Here is a 19,262-nt window from a genome sequence, read left to right on the forward strand (position 1 = left end):
GGTCTTTGACACAATAAGCTTATTAATTATGATAGAAATCTAAATACTTACTAGGTTCCAACGACAATTTGTAATTGCTTCAACTCGATTTGGGTTCAATGCAGTCTCCAACAAGACATTGCTGGCCTTTAGGTCAATTGATTTGAAAATTTGATGTATGAAAATATAAATATAAATATAAATGTTTAGGAAATGGCATTGCTATACATCCAAAGTGACAGATTAAGTACTAATGCAGCAAAGTTGGAAAAACAACACATACCAAAAATGAAAAAGTCTAACCTAAGATCCTTACAAGATTTGTGTGTTGGAGTTTTGAAATCAAAATTAACCTCATTTTGAAACTCTTCTATGCCTTGTCGAGAATACTTTGACAGTCTATTCAGTGCAATCGCCTTTCCATTGGTCAATATGCCCTGAATCCATCATCCAAAGTAAACTTCTTAATAATTTTCCTTTGCCCTTTTTACATAACACGTTATTTGCTTAGGAAATACCTTGCTGGGGCAACAAGTTTTAAAATGTAAACACATGTATAAATGTTTTAAAATTGACATTGGTACAATACAAAATGCATTAAAACCAAAGGTAAAGAAGATTGGTTACCTAGATCATGCTTGTTAGAAATTGTCAGCAGTTATGGAGCTAAGATCAAAGAATGGTAAATTTGAATTATTTGCACTGTCAAATTCTTACAAATTAGGAGAGTTGTCAAAGCTACGATGAAAGGAAGACTTGTGATCCCTTATCGATCTTATCATCAAACAAGGAAACAAACACATAAATAGGGTCAGGAATCCTTCCACAGAGGCACGTTTGATTATAATTTAACTTACATTGTTTCCTTGCTTTTAGAAACCAATACACAAAAATTACCCCTATAAATAAATACCAAGCAAGTACAAATGACTAAAACTGCCATAATTCCATTTTCTGCGTGAGAACCATAAGGATGTTTTGTTTTGCCTGCTTAAAGTGAATTTGAAACAATCAATGGAAAAAAATAAAAATTAAGAATTCTGACATTTAGCCAAAGGAAAGAAATGCAGCTAATTACCTGTATTGATTCCCTAGTGAGGTAGCAGAAGATAGGCCAACAATTTTACAGCGGTCTTGATGTTGAGTAGTGAAATAGCAACAATAACAAGCACTGCCCAAAAACCTGGATTTTGCCTAGGAAGTTTATCTTATGGAAACTGATTCTTTTTGTTTAAGTAAACAAGACGAGCCTTGCACTTTGAACCAAGTTTCTGTCACATTGTTAGATGGGTTCAATTGATTTAGACAGGATAGAGGGTGAGTTGTTGCAAGTGAGAGTTTGACGGGTTCTGATGAGACGACGACGATTTCAACGAGTTCTGGTTCTACGGATTGGTTTCGATGGAGTTTGGTGAGAGAAGGTCGTTTCAGTTTTCAGGAAAGAGGGAAATGAATTGTGAAAGAGGATGGGAGGGAGAGAAAGAATAAAGCGTTGATAATTTTTGGGAAGAGGGAAGCAAAAATGTGAAAATTATAGGGGGAAACATGTTAGAGTGGTGAAATCATATCTTGAAACCTTCTCTCTTAATAATTTTCAAATTTAATTTAAAAATTAAATAATTTTGACATGTTAGAGACAAAGCGAGAGAAGGGAAAAATAAGGAGGAGATATAATTTGATTAATATTTTGGGAGAAGAGGGAGAGTGAATAATTCCAAAAAAAAATGGTTAAAATGGAATTGAGTTTTTTAATTTTTTTGAGCAAAAATTCAATTCATTCCCATATAATTTTCTTGCATGTCAATTTAGTCTTTGACAAAAAAATAAACTTAAATTGTTCTATGATATATTCATATCGAAGACAAGTTAATCCCTATAACTCAATCCGACAAACTATCTCTTCAGAAACATAGTCAATATATGGAAGGATATTCCTCCGAAGATCAAAACGAACTAATTGTATCAACTAAAACAATTTCGACCGCAGGATATGACATAATTGAGTTAAGGACGAAGTAGGAAATGGAATTTTGGCGATCGGGATTTTTCATTATAAGTCAATCCGACAGACTATCCCTTTAGAAACCTGATCAATATGGAAGGATATTCCTCCGACGACCAAATCGGACCCAACCGACTAATCGTATCAAATAAAACAATTTTGACTGTTGGATATGACCTAATTGAACTACTAACAAAGTAAGAACCGAAAGTACATATATTTATAAGTCCAAGATGAAGAAATAACATGATACAAGATTCAGAAGAGAGCTTAAAGTGAGGGACAAAGTTTTACTTTTTAACTCCACTAAAATAAAAAAAAGTTGTTGGAGTAATATTTTTTTTAGTGGAGTAATAAATTTGTTGAAATGTGTTAGTTTTACATGTATACCCATATGATTATTAATAGGGAAATGCTAACAAGTACCCTTAGGGCACTAATTAAGAAACTAAAAGTAGAAACTTTATGTTAGAAATTGTGTATTTGACTTATTGAAATACTAAAAAGTAACTTTTTCTACATAAAATTTAGCAATTATTTCCTTTTTTAAATCCTTAACTAGTGCCTAAGGGCACTTGTTAGCGTAACCTTTATTAATAAGCTTACAAATTTGATTCATCCTTACAAATATCCAACTTGCCTGTTTTCGTCCCTATAAACAAAATTTCAAATCATTCCTTGCATAATCAAACGTTATCTATATTTATCCTGATGTTAAGTTATGTTAGTTTATGGCTAACGGTGCTGATGTGACAGGTTACATTTGGTACAGAACAACAAAATGGGTAAGTGTATACTAAGGGAAATGCTGTGTACAGCGAAAAAACCATTCACAACAATTTCACAACATTATGTGGCATGTTTTGATTAGCCATTTAACACCAATCTCCCTTTTTTTTCTGGCCAGGTCATAGTTTAAGGCTGCTGCAATTAAAAGTTAACACGCTCTTGACGTTTCCGTGATAAAAAATTTTGCTTTGTATAGCATTAATCGTATATTAATAGAGATATGTTATTTGAACAACCATTTTTAAGACAACTTATGAAACAACCAATGCAATACAAAGAAATGTAGATATTTGTTCGAAAACCAAAACAATAAAGAGAAAAAGAGTTAACATAAAGATTTAACAGTGTGAAGATGCAATTTAATGGTGTTAACATGGAAGGGAGATGTTTATCCATTTGATAACAAAGCTTCATATGAAAACAAATACATCGTTATGCAGTTTACAAGAAGTCAAGAACAATGACCTTCAAGTTGCAAGGAAGTTTACCATTTCTTACAAACGGTCTACGACCGTTATTGTATGTATTCATTCCTAGCCACTTGTATGAATGAAAAGAATCTTGTCATATCCTTTATTAGATATTTATTCATGCTTCTTAATCATGTTGTATCATTCACTGGAAAAGTCTTCACTTCGTAGCTAGGTGTCGCTATCACTGGTCCATTGTGTGGAAAATATAATACTAATAGTGAAACTGGGAATTAGTGTCTTCAACGTCTAGTGCATAAGTTAGTCAAGTTATGTGCAGTTTAAGAGTGAAATTTGTGTCAGTTGGACTTTTTCAACTTTCTCCACATACAAGCCAAGAAGGTTCTCAAAGAGGAACTCAATGGACTCTGCTACAAATCTTCTCTACTTTGTTACAACCCAAAATCATAAACACAAGTTGTCAGTGATGCATAATAATTTACTTCTTAACTCTTTGATTCTACTACTTCTCACATTCTCTTTTTGCTCTTGTTCTTCTGATACCATATCTATTCACAAAACCTTAAGAGATGGTGAGCTTCTCATTTCTAAATCAAAAACATTTGCTCTTGGATTCTTCACTCCAGGAAAGTCCACCTCTCGCTATGTTGGTATTTGGTACTACAATTTGCCGATCCAAACTGTTGTTTGGGTTGCAAATAGAGATGCTCCCATAAACGACACTTCTGGGATTCTATCCATCGACACAGATGGGAACCTAGTACTCAACCATAAACTTAGCACCATTCCCATATGGTCTACTTACATTTCATTAACACAATCACAAAGAAAGAGCACCAGTGCTGTTATAGCAAAATTATCAGACAAAGCAAACATTGTTCTGATGATAAACAACACAAAAACTGTCATCTGGGAAAGCTTTGATCATCCCACAGACACCTTCCTTCCATATCAAAGGTTTGGTTTTGATAAAAAAACTAATCAAAGTTGGCCCCTTCAATCCTGGAAGACAGAAGATGACCCTGGAAAAGGTGCATTCACGGTGAAATTCAGCAGCATAGGTATACCTCAGTTGTTTATGTACAACCATGATCTTCCTTGGTGGCGTGGTGGACATTGGAACGGAGAATTATTAGTAGGTATACCTAATATGAAACGAGATTTGCAAACTTTTAACGCTTCTTTTGTGGAAGAAGATAACTATGTAGCACTTTCATACAACATGTCTGATAAGTCTGTCATAGCTAGGTTAGTTGTTCAGCAATCTGGTTTCATTCAAATATTCACTTGGAACAATCAAAAGAGTCAATGGAACAGGTTCTGGTCAGAACCAACAAACCAATGTGATAACTATGGAACATGTGGATCAAACAGTAATTGTGACCCTTTGAACTTTGAGAACTTTAAGTGCACTTGTTTACTCGGTTTCGAACCAAAATTTCCAAGTGATTGGTATGAGAGTAAAGATGGGTCGGGAGGGTGCGTAAGGAAGAAAGGTGCATCAGTCTGTGGGAATGGCGAAGAGTTTATCAAAGTTGTAAGCTTGAAAGTTCCTGATATATCTGGAGCAGCTGCCATAGATGGTTTGAGTTTGGTTGAATGTGAGAAAGAATGCTTGAGAAACTGCTCTTGTACTGCCTATGCAGTTGCTGATGTGAGGAATGGTGGAAGTGGATGTTTGGCATGGCATGGGGATTTAATGGACATTCAAAAACTTAGTGATCAAGGCCAAGATTTATATTTGCGCGTCGATAAAGTTGAACTTGGTAAGATATTCCCTCCTACTGTTTTTTTCTTTCTAAATTTCACACCACACTTTTAAGTGTAGTTTAAACTTCTTTGGACTTGTTTCTTCTTATCAGCTAATTACAACAAAAAAAGCAAAGGTGTCCTTGATAAAAAGAGGTTGGCTGTAATTCTGGTAGCTTCTATAGTTGCAGTTGTCATCCTCCTCTCCTGTGTGAATTACTTGTGGAAGAAAAAAAGAAAGGGTATGTGACTTATTTTTTAGGATCATATCCCTTGTTCTCATATTAGTAGTAGTTGAAATTTGATTTTGACTTACAAAAAGTGTCCTATTTGTTTCTTAGGTTTGAACTATTATTTTTGAGGTATTCAACTATTAAATGGACTATGTGCTATTATGGTATATCGATTTTTTTTTTTTTCATTTTGCAAAGGCAAATACAAATTATTACACTGGTAATATTTTATCAGCAATTCTAACCAAGTTTTGATTAAATTTTGTTCCATCAATGTTAAACATACAATCTCTCCTAATTTCGTAAGCAACTGCCAATAATTTTGAAGTTTTGATTGGATATTATCATTATTCTTCTTGTTGAGCGACCATTACATGTTCAAAACTAGAAAGATGTATAATCTAGAGAAAAAAAAATTGGAGCGCCAAAAAGAAATATACCCTTCAAAATGTGTAAGTAGATTGAAGTCTGACCACATGTCATTTGTAACTTCAGATAAAATGAAGCGGCAATCAAACCGAGATTACTCTGCAGAAGAGAGTGATGCTCAAACCAACACACATCCAAATCTACCCTTTTTCAGCCTTAAAACGATAATGACAGCTACAAGATATTGTGGTCATGAGAATAAGCTTGGACAAGGTGGATTTGGCTCTGTTTATAAGGTAAGTGAACATCCTTCTAGTGTTGCAAAAATTATGAAATTAGGATTTAAGAGATAAAAATTTCAGGGTTGCTTGGGTAACGGACAAGAGATAGCAGTGAAGAGATTGTCCAGAGATTCAGGTCAAGGCAAAGTAGAGTTTAAAAATGAAATTACACTATTAGTTAAGCTCCAGCACAGAAATCTAGTAAGGTTGCTCGGTTGTTGTTTCGAAAAAGAAGAAAGGATGCTAGTTTATGAATACCTACCAAACAAAAGCCTAGACTTCTTTATATTCGGTATGTCTCTTATGACTCACTTATTGTCTCTCTAGCCTGAATAAACTTGTATTTAGTGTATACTTCATGTCGGGCGTGTGTTCTATGGTGTTTACATGCTCGTCCGGGCAGCAACAATTCATAGCTTCTTTATTTTCACCGTGAGCTTGTTTTGGAACGTGGGGATCTAAAATCGAACATAAAACCAAACATATACTTAGGCAAGCATAAAGCATATAACTGCATTGAGGAGGGAAATTAGCATATTACATGCAAGACTACTTCTAAAATAAATGAGGTACTAGTAATTCATTGTGTAGACAGCTAAACATGGGACAAGAATGAAACTTAATATCCATGTTTTGTCCTACTGATTTAGTATAGCCTAGTAAAAACGAAAAACTCATTGAAGGGCTAAGGAGACTTTTTTATCATTCAATTATTACGAAGTTTTGAGTAGTCAATTTTCATATATCTCCTTATCAAAATGCTAAAAATGCAATTCATGGCACATGTTAAACCTAATCCTATATTCTCTTTAGAATGTCTATTAGGAATTTTGGCCTTAAAAAATTAGCTATCCGGATATCATCAAATTTGAGGCCTATTCATAGCCTCGTATTCATATTTTAAAATAAAGACAGGAAATTTATAGTTGTTCCTATACTCCTTGTCAAGCACAAAGATAATTGATCCAACATTTCAATAAATTCCTACGAAATTAAGCTCAATACGCTATTAATGTTTGCTAATATTTTCAATTTTTGTAAACTTAAACTATTCAACTCAGATCAAAACCAAAGGTCATTATTGGATTGGGTTAAGCGTTTTGAAATCATTTGTGGGATTGCTCGAGGTGTTTTATATCTTCATCAAGATTCAAGGCTGAAAATAATTCATAGAGATCTAAAAGCCAGCAATGTTCTCCTTGATGCTGAAATGAATCCCAAAATCTCAGATTTTGGGATGGCAAGAATATTTGGAGAAGATGAAATTCAAACTAGAACAAAAAGAGTGGTTGGAACATAGTAGGTGTCATATCCTTATATTCTCCGTGATTATAGAGATGTCACCATGTTCTCTAACAATTTTGTATGATTGCAGTGGGTATATGTCACCAGAATATGCAATGGAAGGACGATATTCAACAAAATCTGATGTTTTCAGTTATGGGGTCTTACTACTGGAGATTATTGCTGGCAAGAGAAACACACATTGTGAAACTGGAAGAGACTCCCCAAATTTAATTGGACATGTAAGTTATACATAATAAAAGGGAAATGTTAACTTGTGCCCTTAAGACACAAGTTAGGAAGCCAATTGTAGAAACTAATTCTTGGAAATTGTGCATTCAATGCTTTGAAAGTTTAAAAATTTATTTTTTCAATACAAAACTTATGTTTTATTTCTTTTTTTAGATCCTTAACTTGTGCTCTTAAGACACAAGTTAACATGACCCATAATAAAAAGAGTAGCCTTAAAACAGGCCTACAATCTAATGCTATATAACATGTATATTTAAAAACTCTGTTGTGCATTTATAGGTGTGGACTGTATGGACAGAAGAAAAGGCCTTGGATATAGTTGATGAAGCACTAAACCAGTCTTATCCCCCTGCTATAGTTCTGAGATGCATTCAAATTGGACTCTTGTGTGTGCAAGAAAATGCGACGAATAGACCATCAATGTTAGAAGTGGTTTTTATGCTAGCCAATGACACGCCTCTTTGCGCACCTCAAAAACCAGCATTTTTATTCAACGATAACAAAGATTTGCAAGAGTCATCAACGTCGGGAGGAGGATCTTCAATAAATGAATTAACGGAAACTACCATCATCGCTCGCTAAAAGCTGCATTAATCAAAAATGTAAATTTTTTGTTCATATTTTTACATCGGAATTGAGTTTGTAGACATTCCTAGAGGTTCTTGAGAAACAGGTATCTGTTGTCACTCTGGTATTGTAAAATGAATAATTTGAGTATGTCTCCATTTCAATAAGCTTATTAAATTGAGTCACGTTTGATTTGTTTTTTAGCATAGTGCTTTAGAAGTGGTCTTTGACACAATAAGCTTATTAATTATGATAGAAATCTAAATACTTACTAGGTTCCAATAACAATTTATAATTGCTTCAATTTGATTTGGGTTCAATGCAGTGTCCAACAAGACATTTCTGGCCTTTAGGTCAATTGACTTGCAAATTTGATTCAATTGATTTGCAAATTTGATGTATGAAAATATAAATATAAATATAAATGTTTAGGAAATGGCATTGCTATACATCCAAAGTGACAGATTAAGTACTAATGCAGCAAAGTTGGAAAAACAACACATACCAAAAATGAAAAAGTCTAACCTAAGATCCTTACAAGATTTCTCTGTAGGAGTTTTCAAATCAAAACTAACCTCATTTTGAAACTCTTCTATGCCTTGTCAAGAATACTTTGACGGTCTATTCACTGCAATTGCCTTTTCGTCACTGAATCCATCATCCAAAGTAAACTTAATAATTTTCCTTTGCCCAGTTTACATGACACATTATTTGCTTAGGAAGTACCCTGGCTAGTATAACAAGCCTTGAAATGCAAACATATGTTTAAATTTTCCAAAATTGACATTGGTACAATACAAAATGCATTAAAACCAAAGGTAAAGAAGATTGGCTACCATGACCATGCTAGTTAGAAATTGTGAAATTGTCAGCAGTTATGGAGCTAAGATCAAAGAATGGTAAATTTGAATTGTTTGCACGGTCAAATTCTTCCATATTAGGAGAGTAGCAAAGCTACGATGAAAGGAAGACTTGCGATCCCTTCTCGATCCTATCATCAAACAAGGAAACAATCACATCAATAGAACCAGGAATCCTCCCACAATGGCAAGTTTGATTAGTATTTAACTTACATTGTTTCCTTGCTTTTACAAACCAATACACAAAGATGACCCTTATAAATAATACCAACCAAGTACAAATGACTAAAACTGCAATAATTCCATTTTTTTTCCGGGAGAACCATACAGATTTCTTTTTTTGCCTGCATAAAGTGAATTTGAAACATTCATTGAAAATAATAAAAAATTGAAAATAAGAATTCTGACATTTAGCCAAAGGAAAGAAATGCAGCAAATTACTTGTATTGATTCCCTAGCGAGCTAGCAGAAGATAGCAATTTACCTGGCTTTTTTATTTTAATTTTTATAGTAAAATTGAAATGAAAAAGATAATGATTCATTAGAGCATCTCCAATCGAAGATCCTTACTTAACAAAGACCACTCCCTGTTAAGGACCCCCATTGGAGGAAGAGAAAATAAGTCCCTATTAAGGAACATGTAACTATATAATGACCCCCTCTATCCTATTTTAGAGTCACTGAGTTATTATAAATAAGTGATGTGTAACGTAGAGTCCATTTAAGGAGTCCTTATTAAGGAACTACTAGTGTGAATGCTCTTGCAATTTTACAAATTCAAAAGTCGCTCAATATGATTTTATTTTTCACTCCCCTCCCCCTTATTATAGAACCTCGGGTAATAATCATATATATTAAAAAAATTGTTGAAATAATAAATTTGTGTTAGTTTTACATACCCATATGAATTTAATTCATCCTTACAAATATCCAACTTGTCTATTTTCGTCCCTATAAAAGAAAATTCAAATCATTCCTTCCAAAATCAACCGTTATCTATATCAATCCAAATGTTAAGTTCTGTTAATTTATGGCTGACGGTGCTGATTGACAGGTTACATTTGGAACAAAACACGGTAACCCAAACAAATACAAACTGCATGTTTAAATTAAGAAAACGCTAACACGTGTCTTTAGGACATTTTTAAACAATCAAAAATAGTCACTTTTACATTGTAGATCAATGTAATTATGACTTTTACATATGTTTGATTTGTATGTTTAGGATAAATTTTTTTTAGTTCCTTAAACAATACATTTAGGACACTTGTTAGCCTATGACCCTTCAACTCAAGTGGATAGCATAGTACTCTTATCTTTGTGAGTGTAGTTTACGCTCTTCTAATTCTCTAATTTACTCTAATTTAATTTAAGCTTCACTAAGGCTTTGTTTGCGAGTTATGAGGGGAAGGAAAGGAAAGGCTAAGGAGGGGAAGGGAAGGAAAGGGGAGAAAGAAGGGAAAACCTTCTCCTTGTTTGGGAGTTAAAGAAGCCAACAAGGAAAAGAGATGGAGAGCTTATGTTATAATTTTACTATTTAACCCTTTGTTCTCTTAAAATCAATACATTGCGTTATACTTTGTAATTTATCTTGTAATTTATTCAAAACAACTTATCTCATAGAAAACAAATTATTACGATCTATTTTTTTAAAAATAGCTTATTTATATATAAAAAAACTCATTACGATCTATTTTTAAAAAACAACTTATTCAAAACAACTTATTTATACAAAACAACTTATTACGATCACTTTTCAAAAAACAGCTTATTCAAAACAACTTATTTATACAAAATAACTTATTACGACCTCTTTTCAAAAAACAGCTTATTCAAAACAACTTATTTATACAAAACAGCTTATTACGATCTCTTTTTCAAAAACAGCTTATTCAAAACAGCTTATTTATACAAAACAGCTTATTACGACCTCTTTTTCAAAAACAATTTATTCAAAACAGCTAATTTATGCAAAACAGCTTATTACGACCTCTTTTTCAAAAACAACTTATTTATACAAAACAGCTTATTACGACCACTTTTCAAAAAACAACTTATTCAAAACAACTTATTTATACAAAATAACTTATTACGACCTCTTTTCAAAAAACAGCTTATTCAAAACAACTTATTTACACAAAATAACTTATTACGACCTCTTTTCAAAAAACAGCTTATTCAAAACAACTTAGTTATACAAAATAACTTATTACGATCTCTTTTTCAAAAACAGCTTATTCAAAACAACTTATTTATACAAAACAGCTTATTACGACCTCTTTTTCAAAAACAACTTATTCAAAACAGCAAATTTATGCAAAACAGCTTATTACGACCTCTTTTTCAAAAACAACTTATTTATACAAAAAAGCTTATTACGATCTCTTTTTCAAAAACAACTTATTCAAAACAGCTTATTTATACAAATAAAACTTATTACGACCTCTTTTTCAAAAACAACTTATTCAAAACACCTTATTTATACAAAACAACTTATTACGATCTCTTTTCAAAAAACAGCTTATTTATACAAAAACAACTTATTACGATCTCTTTTAAAAAAAACGGCTTATTCAAAATAGCTTATTTATGCAAAACAACTTTTTACAACCTCTTTTTCGAAAACAACATATTCAAAACAACTTATTTCGAAATAAGTTGTTTCGAATAAGCTGTTTTTGAAAAAATGATCGTAATAAGTTGTTTTGTATAAATAAGCTATTTTGAATAAGCTGTTTTGCATAAATAAGATGTTTTGAATAAGTTGTTTTTGAAAAAGAGGTCGAAATAAGCTGTTTTGCATAAATAAGTGGTTTTGAATAAGCTGTTTTTTTTAAAGAGATCATAATAAGTTGTTTTGTATAAATAAGCTGTTTTTTGAAAAGAGATCGTAATAAGTTGTTTTGTATAAATAAGTTGTTTTGAATAAGTTATTTTTTGAAAAGTGCTCGCAATAAGTTGTTTTGTATAAAGAAGCTTTTTTGAATAAGCTGTTTTTTTAATAGAGGTCGAAATAAGTTGTTTTCTATAAATAAGCTGCTTTGAATAAGCTGTTTTGCATAAATAAGCTGTTTTGAATAAGTTGTTTTTTAAAAAGAGGTCGTAATAAGCTGTTTTGTATAAATAAGCTGTTTTTGAAAAAGAGATCGTAATAAGTTATTTTGTATAAATAAGTTGTTTTGAATAAGCTATTTTTTGAAAAGAGGTCGTAATAAGCTGTTTTGTATAAATAAACTGTTTTTGAAAAGAAGGTCGTAATAAGTTTTATTTTTATAAATAAGCTGTTTTGAATAAACTGTTTTTTGAAAAGAGGTCGTAATAAGTTGTTTTGCATAAATAAGCTGTTTTAAATAAGTTGTTTTCGAAAAAGAGGTCCTAATAAGTTGTTTTGTATAAATAAGTTGTTTTGTATAAGTTGTTTTTTGAAAAGAGGTCGTAATAAGTTGTTTTGTATAAATAAGCTTTTTTGAATAAGTTGTTTTTCGAATAGATGTCGAAATAAGTTGTTTTCTATAAATAAGCTGCTTTGAATAAGCTGTTTTAGAAAAAGAGATCGTAATTAGTTGTTAGTTGTTTTTGATAAATAAGCTATTTTGAATAAGCTGTTTTTTGAAAAAGAAATCGGAATAAGTTGTTTTGTATAAATAAGCTGTTTTTTGAAAAGAGATCGTAATAAGTTGTTTATACTAAGCTATTTTTTGAAAAGAGATCGTAATAAGTTGTTTTTTTTATAAGATAAGTTGTTTTGAATAAGTCATTTTTTAAAAAGAGATCTTAATAAGCTGTTTTGCATAAATAAGTTGTTTGGAATATGTGGTTTTTGAAAAAGATATTGTAATAAGCTTTTTTGGATAAATAAACTGTTTTGAATAAGTTTTATTTGAAAAAAGAGATCGTAATAAGTTGTTTTGAATAAGTTATTTTTGAAAAATAGATTGTAATAATTCGGTCATGTCTAAAATTGGAATTTTGAATTATTATGAGGACAAAATTGTCAATTTGTATGATTAACCCCCCAAAACCCCAATTTGGGGAAACTTTAAAAGTAGACAAATGAAGCCCTTCAAAACCCCCCAAAACATTTCCCTTGTTTTTTTAAAACTCGCAAACAAGGGTTTACCTCTCCGTAAGCCTTTCCTTCCCTTCCCCTCCCCTCCAAAACCCAACTCGCAAACAAAGCCTAACACGTTTAAAAGCGTAATTCAAACTTCTTTTCAAAACAAATGCTCTATTCGTCTCAAAATAAGTGATATTGTTGATTTTGTATACAATGCACATCTTTGACCTTTAATTATGAATTACAAAAAAATTATAAAAATTTAATATTTTGAAAATATTTATCAAAATAAATCCAACAACGTCTTATATGTTAATTTATCTTTTTTTTTGAGAGAATATGTTAATTTATCTTTATATAGTAGTAAAAAAAATATAGCCAAATATGTCAAATGAATAATACACATGGTCAAAACATGTCACTTATTTTGGGACATGGAGGGAGTACATGGTAATCCAGTATACAAGTCTAGAAGAAGTCAAGAACTAAGCCAACTCGTTGACCATCAATTTGCAAGGAATTTTACCATTTCTTACAAGTCACTGTAACGGTCCACGACCTTCGTTGTGGTACAATGGCTAACTGCCAAGCCTAATTATTCATAGCTCAGTCTTTATTATGATTGTAAAGTCTAATACTTTTAAATGCATGCATTAATTAATTCCTAGCCACTTGATGTTTGAAAATTCTTCACTTCCTAGCTAGTTGTTGCTTTACTTTTCTTCATTAATTTTAATCTCCCAGTTTCCTTAGGTCAGTGTCACTGGTCCATTGTGTGGAAAGCTGTCAAGTGACTATGTGCAGTTTAAGAGTAAAATTTGTGTCATTTGGGTTATCAAAGAGGAACTCAATGGACTCTCCTAAATATCTTCTCTACTTTGTTACAACTCAAAATCATAAACACAAGTTGTCAGTGATACATAATAACTTGCTTCTTAACTCTTTGATTCTACTCCTTTTCACATTCTCATTTTGCTCTTGTTCTTCTGATACCATATCTATTCACAAAAGCTTGAGAGATGGTGAACTTCTTGTTTCTAAATCTAAAACATTTGCTCTTGGATTCTTCACTCCAGGAAAGTCCACCTCTCGCTATGTTGGAATTTGGTATTACAATTTGCCAATCCAAACTGTTGTTTGGGTTGCAAATAGAGATACTCCAATCAATGACACTTCTGGAATTTTATCAATCGACCGAAATGGAAATCTAGTTCTCAACCACAACCTTAGCACCATTCCCATTTGGTCTACCAATGTTTCACTACCGCAATCACATATAAATAGCACCAACGTAATTGCTCAACTATCGGATATAGGAAACCTTGTTTTGATGCTAAACAACTCCAAAACTGTCATATGGGAAAGCTTTGATCATCCCACAGATACCTTGCTTCCATATCTAAAGATTGGGTTTAATAGAAAAACTAATCAAAGCTGGTTCCTTCAATCCTGGAAGACAGATGATGACCCTGGAAAAGGTGCGTTCACGGTGGAATTCAGCACCATTGGTAAACCTCAGTTGTTTATGTACAACCATAACCTTCCATGGTGGCGCGGTGGACATTGGAATGGAGCACTATTTGTAGGTGTACCAAATATGAAACGAGATATGGAAACTTTTAATGTTTCTTTTGTCGAAGATGACAACTCCGTAGCGATCTCATATAACATGTTTGATAAGTCGGTCATCGCTAGGAAAGTTGTTCAACAATCTGGTTTCTTTCAAATATTCACGTGGGATAATGAAAAGAATCAATGGAACCGGTTCTATTCAGAGCCAACAGACCAATGTGATAACTATGGAACATGTGGATCAAACAGTAATTGTGACCCTTTGAACTTTGAGAACTTTAAGTGTACTTGTTTACTTGGTTTTGAACCAAAATTTCCACGTGATTGGTATGAGAGTAGAGATGGGTCGGGAGGATGTGTAAGAAAAAGAGGTGCATCTGTTTGTGGGAATGGAGAAGGGTTTAACAAAGTTGTAAGCGTGAAAGTTCCTGATATATCTGGGGCAGTTGCCATAGATGGTTTGAGTTTGGATGAATGTGAGAAAGAATGCTTGAGAAATTGTTCTTGTACTGCCTATGCAGTTGCTGATGTGAGGAATGGTGGTAGTGGATGTTTGGCATGGCATGGGGATTTAATGGACATTCAAAAACTTAGTGATCAAGGCCAAGATGTATTTTTGCGCGTCGATAAAGTTGAACTTGGTAAGATATTCCCTCCTACCGTGTTTTTCTTTAAAAATTTGACACCACTTTAAGTGTAGTTTAAACTTCTTTGGACTCGTTTCTTCTTATCAGCTAATTACAACAAAAAAAGCAAAGGAGTCCTTGATAAAAAGAGGTTGGCTGTAATTCTGGTAGCTTCTATAGTTGCAATTGTCATCCTCCTCTCAGGTGTGAATTACATCTGGAAGAAAAAAAGAAAGGGTATGTGACTGACTTTTTAGGATCATATCCCTTGTTCTCATATTATTAGTAGTTGAAATTTGATTTTGACTTACAAAATGTGTCCTATTTGTTTCTTCGGTTTGAACTATTACATGGACTATGTGCTGTATGGTATATCGATGCTTCTTTTTCGCAAAGGCAAAATCTAGCACAAGTCATACCAATTATTACACTGAAATATTTTAGTAGCTATTCTAACCAAGTTTTGATTAAATTTTGTTCCATCAATGTTGTACGTACAATCTCTCCTAACTTCCTTAGCAATTGCTAATAATTTTGAAGTTTTGATTGGATATTATCATTATTGTTGTTGTTGTTGAGTGACCATTACATGTGCAAAACTAGAAAGAAAAAAAATTGAAGAGCCGAAAAGAAACATACCCTTTAAAATGTGTAATTAGATTGAAGTCTTACGACATGTCATTTGTAACTTCAGATAAAATGAAGCAGCAATCAAACCAAGACTACTCTGCAGAAGAGAATGATGCTCAAACCAACACACATCCAAATCTACCCTTTTTCAGCTTTAAAACAATAATGACAGCCACAAGATATTGCGGTCATCAGAATAAGCTTGGGCAAGGTGGATTTGGCTCTGTTTATAAGGTAAGTGAACCTCTACATTGCGCTACTTGTGCAAGAAGTGGCAACATCCTTCTAGTGTTGCAAAAATTATGAAATGGGATTTAAGAGATAAAAATTGCAGGGTTGCTTGGTTAATGGACAAGAGATAGCAGTTAAAAGATTGTCCAGAGATTCAGGTCAAGGCAAAATAGAGTTTAAAAATGAAATTACACTTTTAGTTAAGCTCCAGCACAGAAATCTAGTAAGGTTGCTCGGTTGTTGCTTCGAAAAAGAAGAAAGGATGTTAGTTTATGAATACCTACCAAATAAAAGCCTAGACTTCTTTATATTCGGTATGTCTCTTATGACTCACTTATTGTCTCTCTAGCCTGAATAAACTTGTATTTACACAAGCCTAAAGCATATTGACTTAATGTAACATGTAACTTTCCAGCATATGCTAACTCTGGCTTATAGCTACTAATGTAACCTGTTTCAGAAAGAAGAAAAAAAAGCTACTCAATATGACAAACTCAAACTTCACATAACTGTAAACAATTAACAAAGGTTAAATTTTTTTAAAGTAAGAATGCAATCAGTGGCATATGCTACAGGTCAAGCCTATTTCTATTCTCTTAAAAATATCTATTAGAAATTTAAACCTTCAATAATTAGCAGGACATATCATCAAACCCGTTGCTTTTCGCTAACGCTGAGTTTACCACTGACCTATTTATATAGCCTTGTATACATGTTTTAAAATAATTAATAGAAATTTGAAGATGTGCCTATACTCCTAGTCAGGCACAAGATGATTGATGATCCAACATATTATCTAATTTCCTATACTCATTGACAGTTTCCTAAATTCTATATTTTCATGGTTATGAGGAAATAATGACTTCCTGTCTTCCTGATATATCAATAAATTTTATTTTCCTTTTCCATTGCATATTTTGATAAGTTTCTATGAAGTTAAGCTGAATTTGCAGTTAATTTTTCTTATGTTTAACTCAGATCAAAACCAAAGGTCATCATTGGATTGGGTTAAGCGTTTTGAAATTATTTGTGGGATTGCTAGAGGTGTTTTATATCTTCATCAAGATTCAAGGCTGAAAATAATTCATAGAGATCTAAAAGCCAGCAACGTTCTCCTTGACGCTGCAATGAATCCCAAAATCTCAGATTTCGGTATGGCTAGAATATTTGGAGAAGATGAAATCCAAGCAAGAACAAAAAGAGTTGTTGGAACATAGTAGGTTTCATATCCTTATATTCGCCGTGATTATAGAGATGGCACCATGTTCTCTAACAATTTTGCATGATTGCAGTGGGTATATGTCACCAGAATATGCAATGGAAGGACGATATTCAACAAAATCTGATGTCTTCAGTTACGGGGTCTTAGTACTCGAGATTATTGCTGGCAAGAGAAACACACATTGTGAGACAGGAAGGGACTCCCCAAATTTAATTGGACATGTAAGTTATATATAATAAAAAGTGTCGCCTTAAAATTGGCCAATAATTCAATGGTGCATGATGTACTTATTTAATGGTTGTGTTATGCATTTGTAGGTGTGGACACTATGGACAGAAGGAAAAGCCTTGGATATGGTTGATCAAGCACTAAACAATTCTTATCCTTCTGCTATAGTTCTAAGATGCATTCAGATTGGACTCTTGTGTGTGCAAGAAAATGCAATTAATAGACCATCAATGTTAGAAGTTGTTTTCATGCTAGCCAATGAAACACCTCTTTGCCCACCTCAAAAACCAGCATATTTATTCAATGGCAGCAAATACTTTCAAGAGTCATCAACATCAGGAGGAGGATCTTCAGTAAATGAAGTAACAGAAACTACCATCAGTGCTCGTTAAAAGTTACTTCAATGAAATGAAATAAGTATGTGTACTTTGTGGTATTGTAAAATGAATTTTTTTGAGTATGTTTCTGTTAAAACCAACTTATCAGTTGGAATTTTAACACAATGCTTTAGCATGAAAATAAGTTAACATGTAATTCATGAGTATGTGTCTGTTAATATTCATAGTCTAACTTTTTTTCATATTATTTTATTTAAGTGTTATACACTTTGGTCCCTTAAGTTGCCAATATTAGGCACTTCATGGTTATAACTTTAGTGACCAAAGTGTGTGTGTGTGGTAGCTGAACTAGTTTGACCTGAGGGATCTACATTGGTCATAAGAACTAATTTTCTTGCTAAAATTTAGAGAATGTTTCTTCTCAAAAGCTTTCTAATTATTTTTTCAATACATCTTCTTCCCTCAAATAAAAAATCTTATAACCCTAAAAGCTTCATCAAAATTTTTAAGGTGATTGAAATCTAATTTTTTTTTTGGAGCCAAAAATAAATATACCCTTCAAATTTGTAACGTGATTGAAATCTTACCTCATGTCATTTGAAAAGGAAGAAAGGATGCTAGTTATTAGGAATTTAGACCCCTTCAATAATTAGCATCATCAAACTGAAAGCTTTTCACTTACACTATGTTGACCACTGGCCTATTAAAATAAAGACTTGTATACATGTTTTAAAATAAAGACAAGAAATTTAAAGACGTTCCAATACTCCTTGTCAGGCACAAAATGATTGATCCAACATATTATCCAATTTCTTGTACTCCTTGTCAGTTTCCTAAATTCGAAATACAGATTCATTCATGAATTTTCTGACAACCATAAAATAATGAAACTCAATAGTTTTTATTCTCCCTTTGTTTGGAAGATAAAATGCTTAATAAAATGAACTTACACAAACCACAAAAAATAGAAGAGAAACTTAATAAAATAGTGGAAGATAAAATGTTCAACAATGAAGTGAAGTAAAAGAGTTCATAATAGTGAGTGAAAGTGAGAGAGTTAACAGAGAGATTTAACAGTGTTAAGATGGAAGGGTGGTGTTGTTAAGATGGAAGGGTGGTGTTTGTCCATTTGATTATTAGAAATCGTGGTTGGGTCTAACACAACCCCACAAAACCGGCTTGTGAGGTGAGGATTGCCCCCACTTATAAACAAATTGTCAGGCCAACTCCTTGCCCCCACTTATAAACAAATTGTCAGGCCAACTCTTAACCGATGTGGGACTCTTAACACACCCCGTCACACTCAGGATTGCACATCTGAAGCATAAACAAATTGTCAGGCCAACTCCTAACCGATGTGGGACTCTTAACACACCCCCTCACGCTCAGGATTGCACATCTGAAGCGTGAACATAAATGACGGGTGGCCCGATAACATGTGGGACTCTTAACACACCCCCTAACGCTCAGGATTGCACATCTGAAGCGTGAACATAAATGACGGGTGGCTCGATAACGGACACACCCCCTCACGCTCAGGATTGCACATCTGAAGCGTGAAC

At 32.9% G+C, this 19,262-nt stretch overlaps 2 protein-coding genes and 1 long non-coding RNA gene across 3 annotated transcripts; 2 read left to right on the forward strand and 1 right to left on the reverse strand.

The window, feature by feature from the left end:
* Positions 1-105: 105 nt before the first annotated feature.
* Positions 106-1,758, reverse strand: LOC146932497 (uncharacterized). Its single transcript, XR_015007130.1, has 3 exons — positions 1,058-1,758; positions 607-966; positions 106-416 (listed from the first exon to the last, which is right to left on the reverse strand). It is a non-coding gene; the product is annotated as an uncharacterized LOC146932497 (long non-coding RNA).
* A 1,720-nt stretch (positions 1,759-3,478) lies between these two features.
* On the forward strand, positions 3,479-8,139 carry LOC146932498 (G-type lectin S-receptor-like serine/threonine-protein kinase RKS1). Its single transcript, XM_085704187.1, has 7 exons — positions 3,479-4,967; positions 5,064-5,192; positions 5,679-5,848; positions 5,915-6,125; positions 6,895-7,132; positions 7,209-7,359; positions 7,649-8,139. The coding sequence occupies exons 1-7, from the start codon at positions 3,602-3,604 to the stop codon at positions 7,949-7,951; spliced, it is 2,568 nt and encodes an 855-aa protein (XP_085560313.1). The 5' UTR covers positions 3,479-3,601; the 3' UTR covers positions 7,952-8,139.
* A 5,548-nt stretch (positions 8,140-13,687) lies between these two features.
* Positions 13,688-17,942, forward strand: LOC146932499 (G-type lectin S-receptor-like serine/threonine-protein kinase RKS1). Its single transcript, XM_085704177.1, has 7 exons — positions 13,688-15,066; positions 15,160-15,288; positions 15,746-15,915; positions 16,016-16,226; positions 16,891-17,128; positions 17,205-17,355; positions 17,452-17,942. Exons 1-7 carry the CDS (start codon positions 13,704-13,706, stop codon positions 17,752-17,754), a joined length of 2,565 nt encoding a protein of 854 aa, XP_085560303.1. The 5' UTR covers positions 13,688-13,703; the 3' UTR covers positions 17,755-17,942.
* Positions 17,943-19,262: the final 1,320 nt, after the last annotated feature.

The sequence above is a fragment of the Medicago sativa genome, chromosome 4 (assembly GCF_051527215.1).
Source record: "Medicago sativa cultivar Bolivia chromosome 4, Bolivia_mono, whole genome shotgun sequence".
Classification (NCBI taxonomy): Eukaryota; Viridiplantae; Streptophyta; class Magnoliopsida; order Fabales; family Fabaceae; genus Medicago; species Medicago sativa.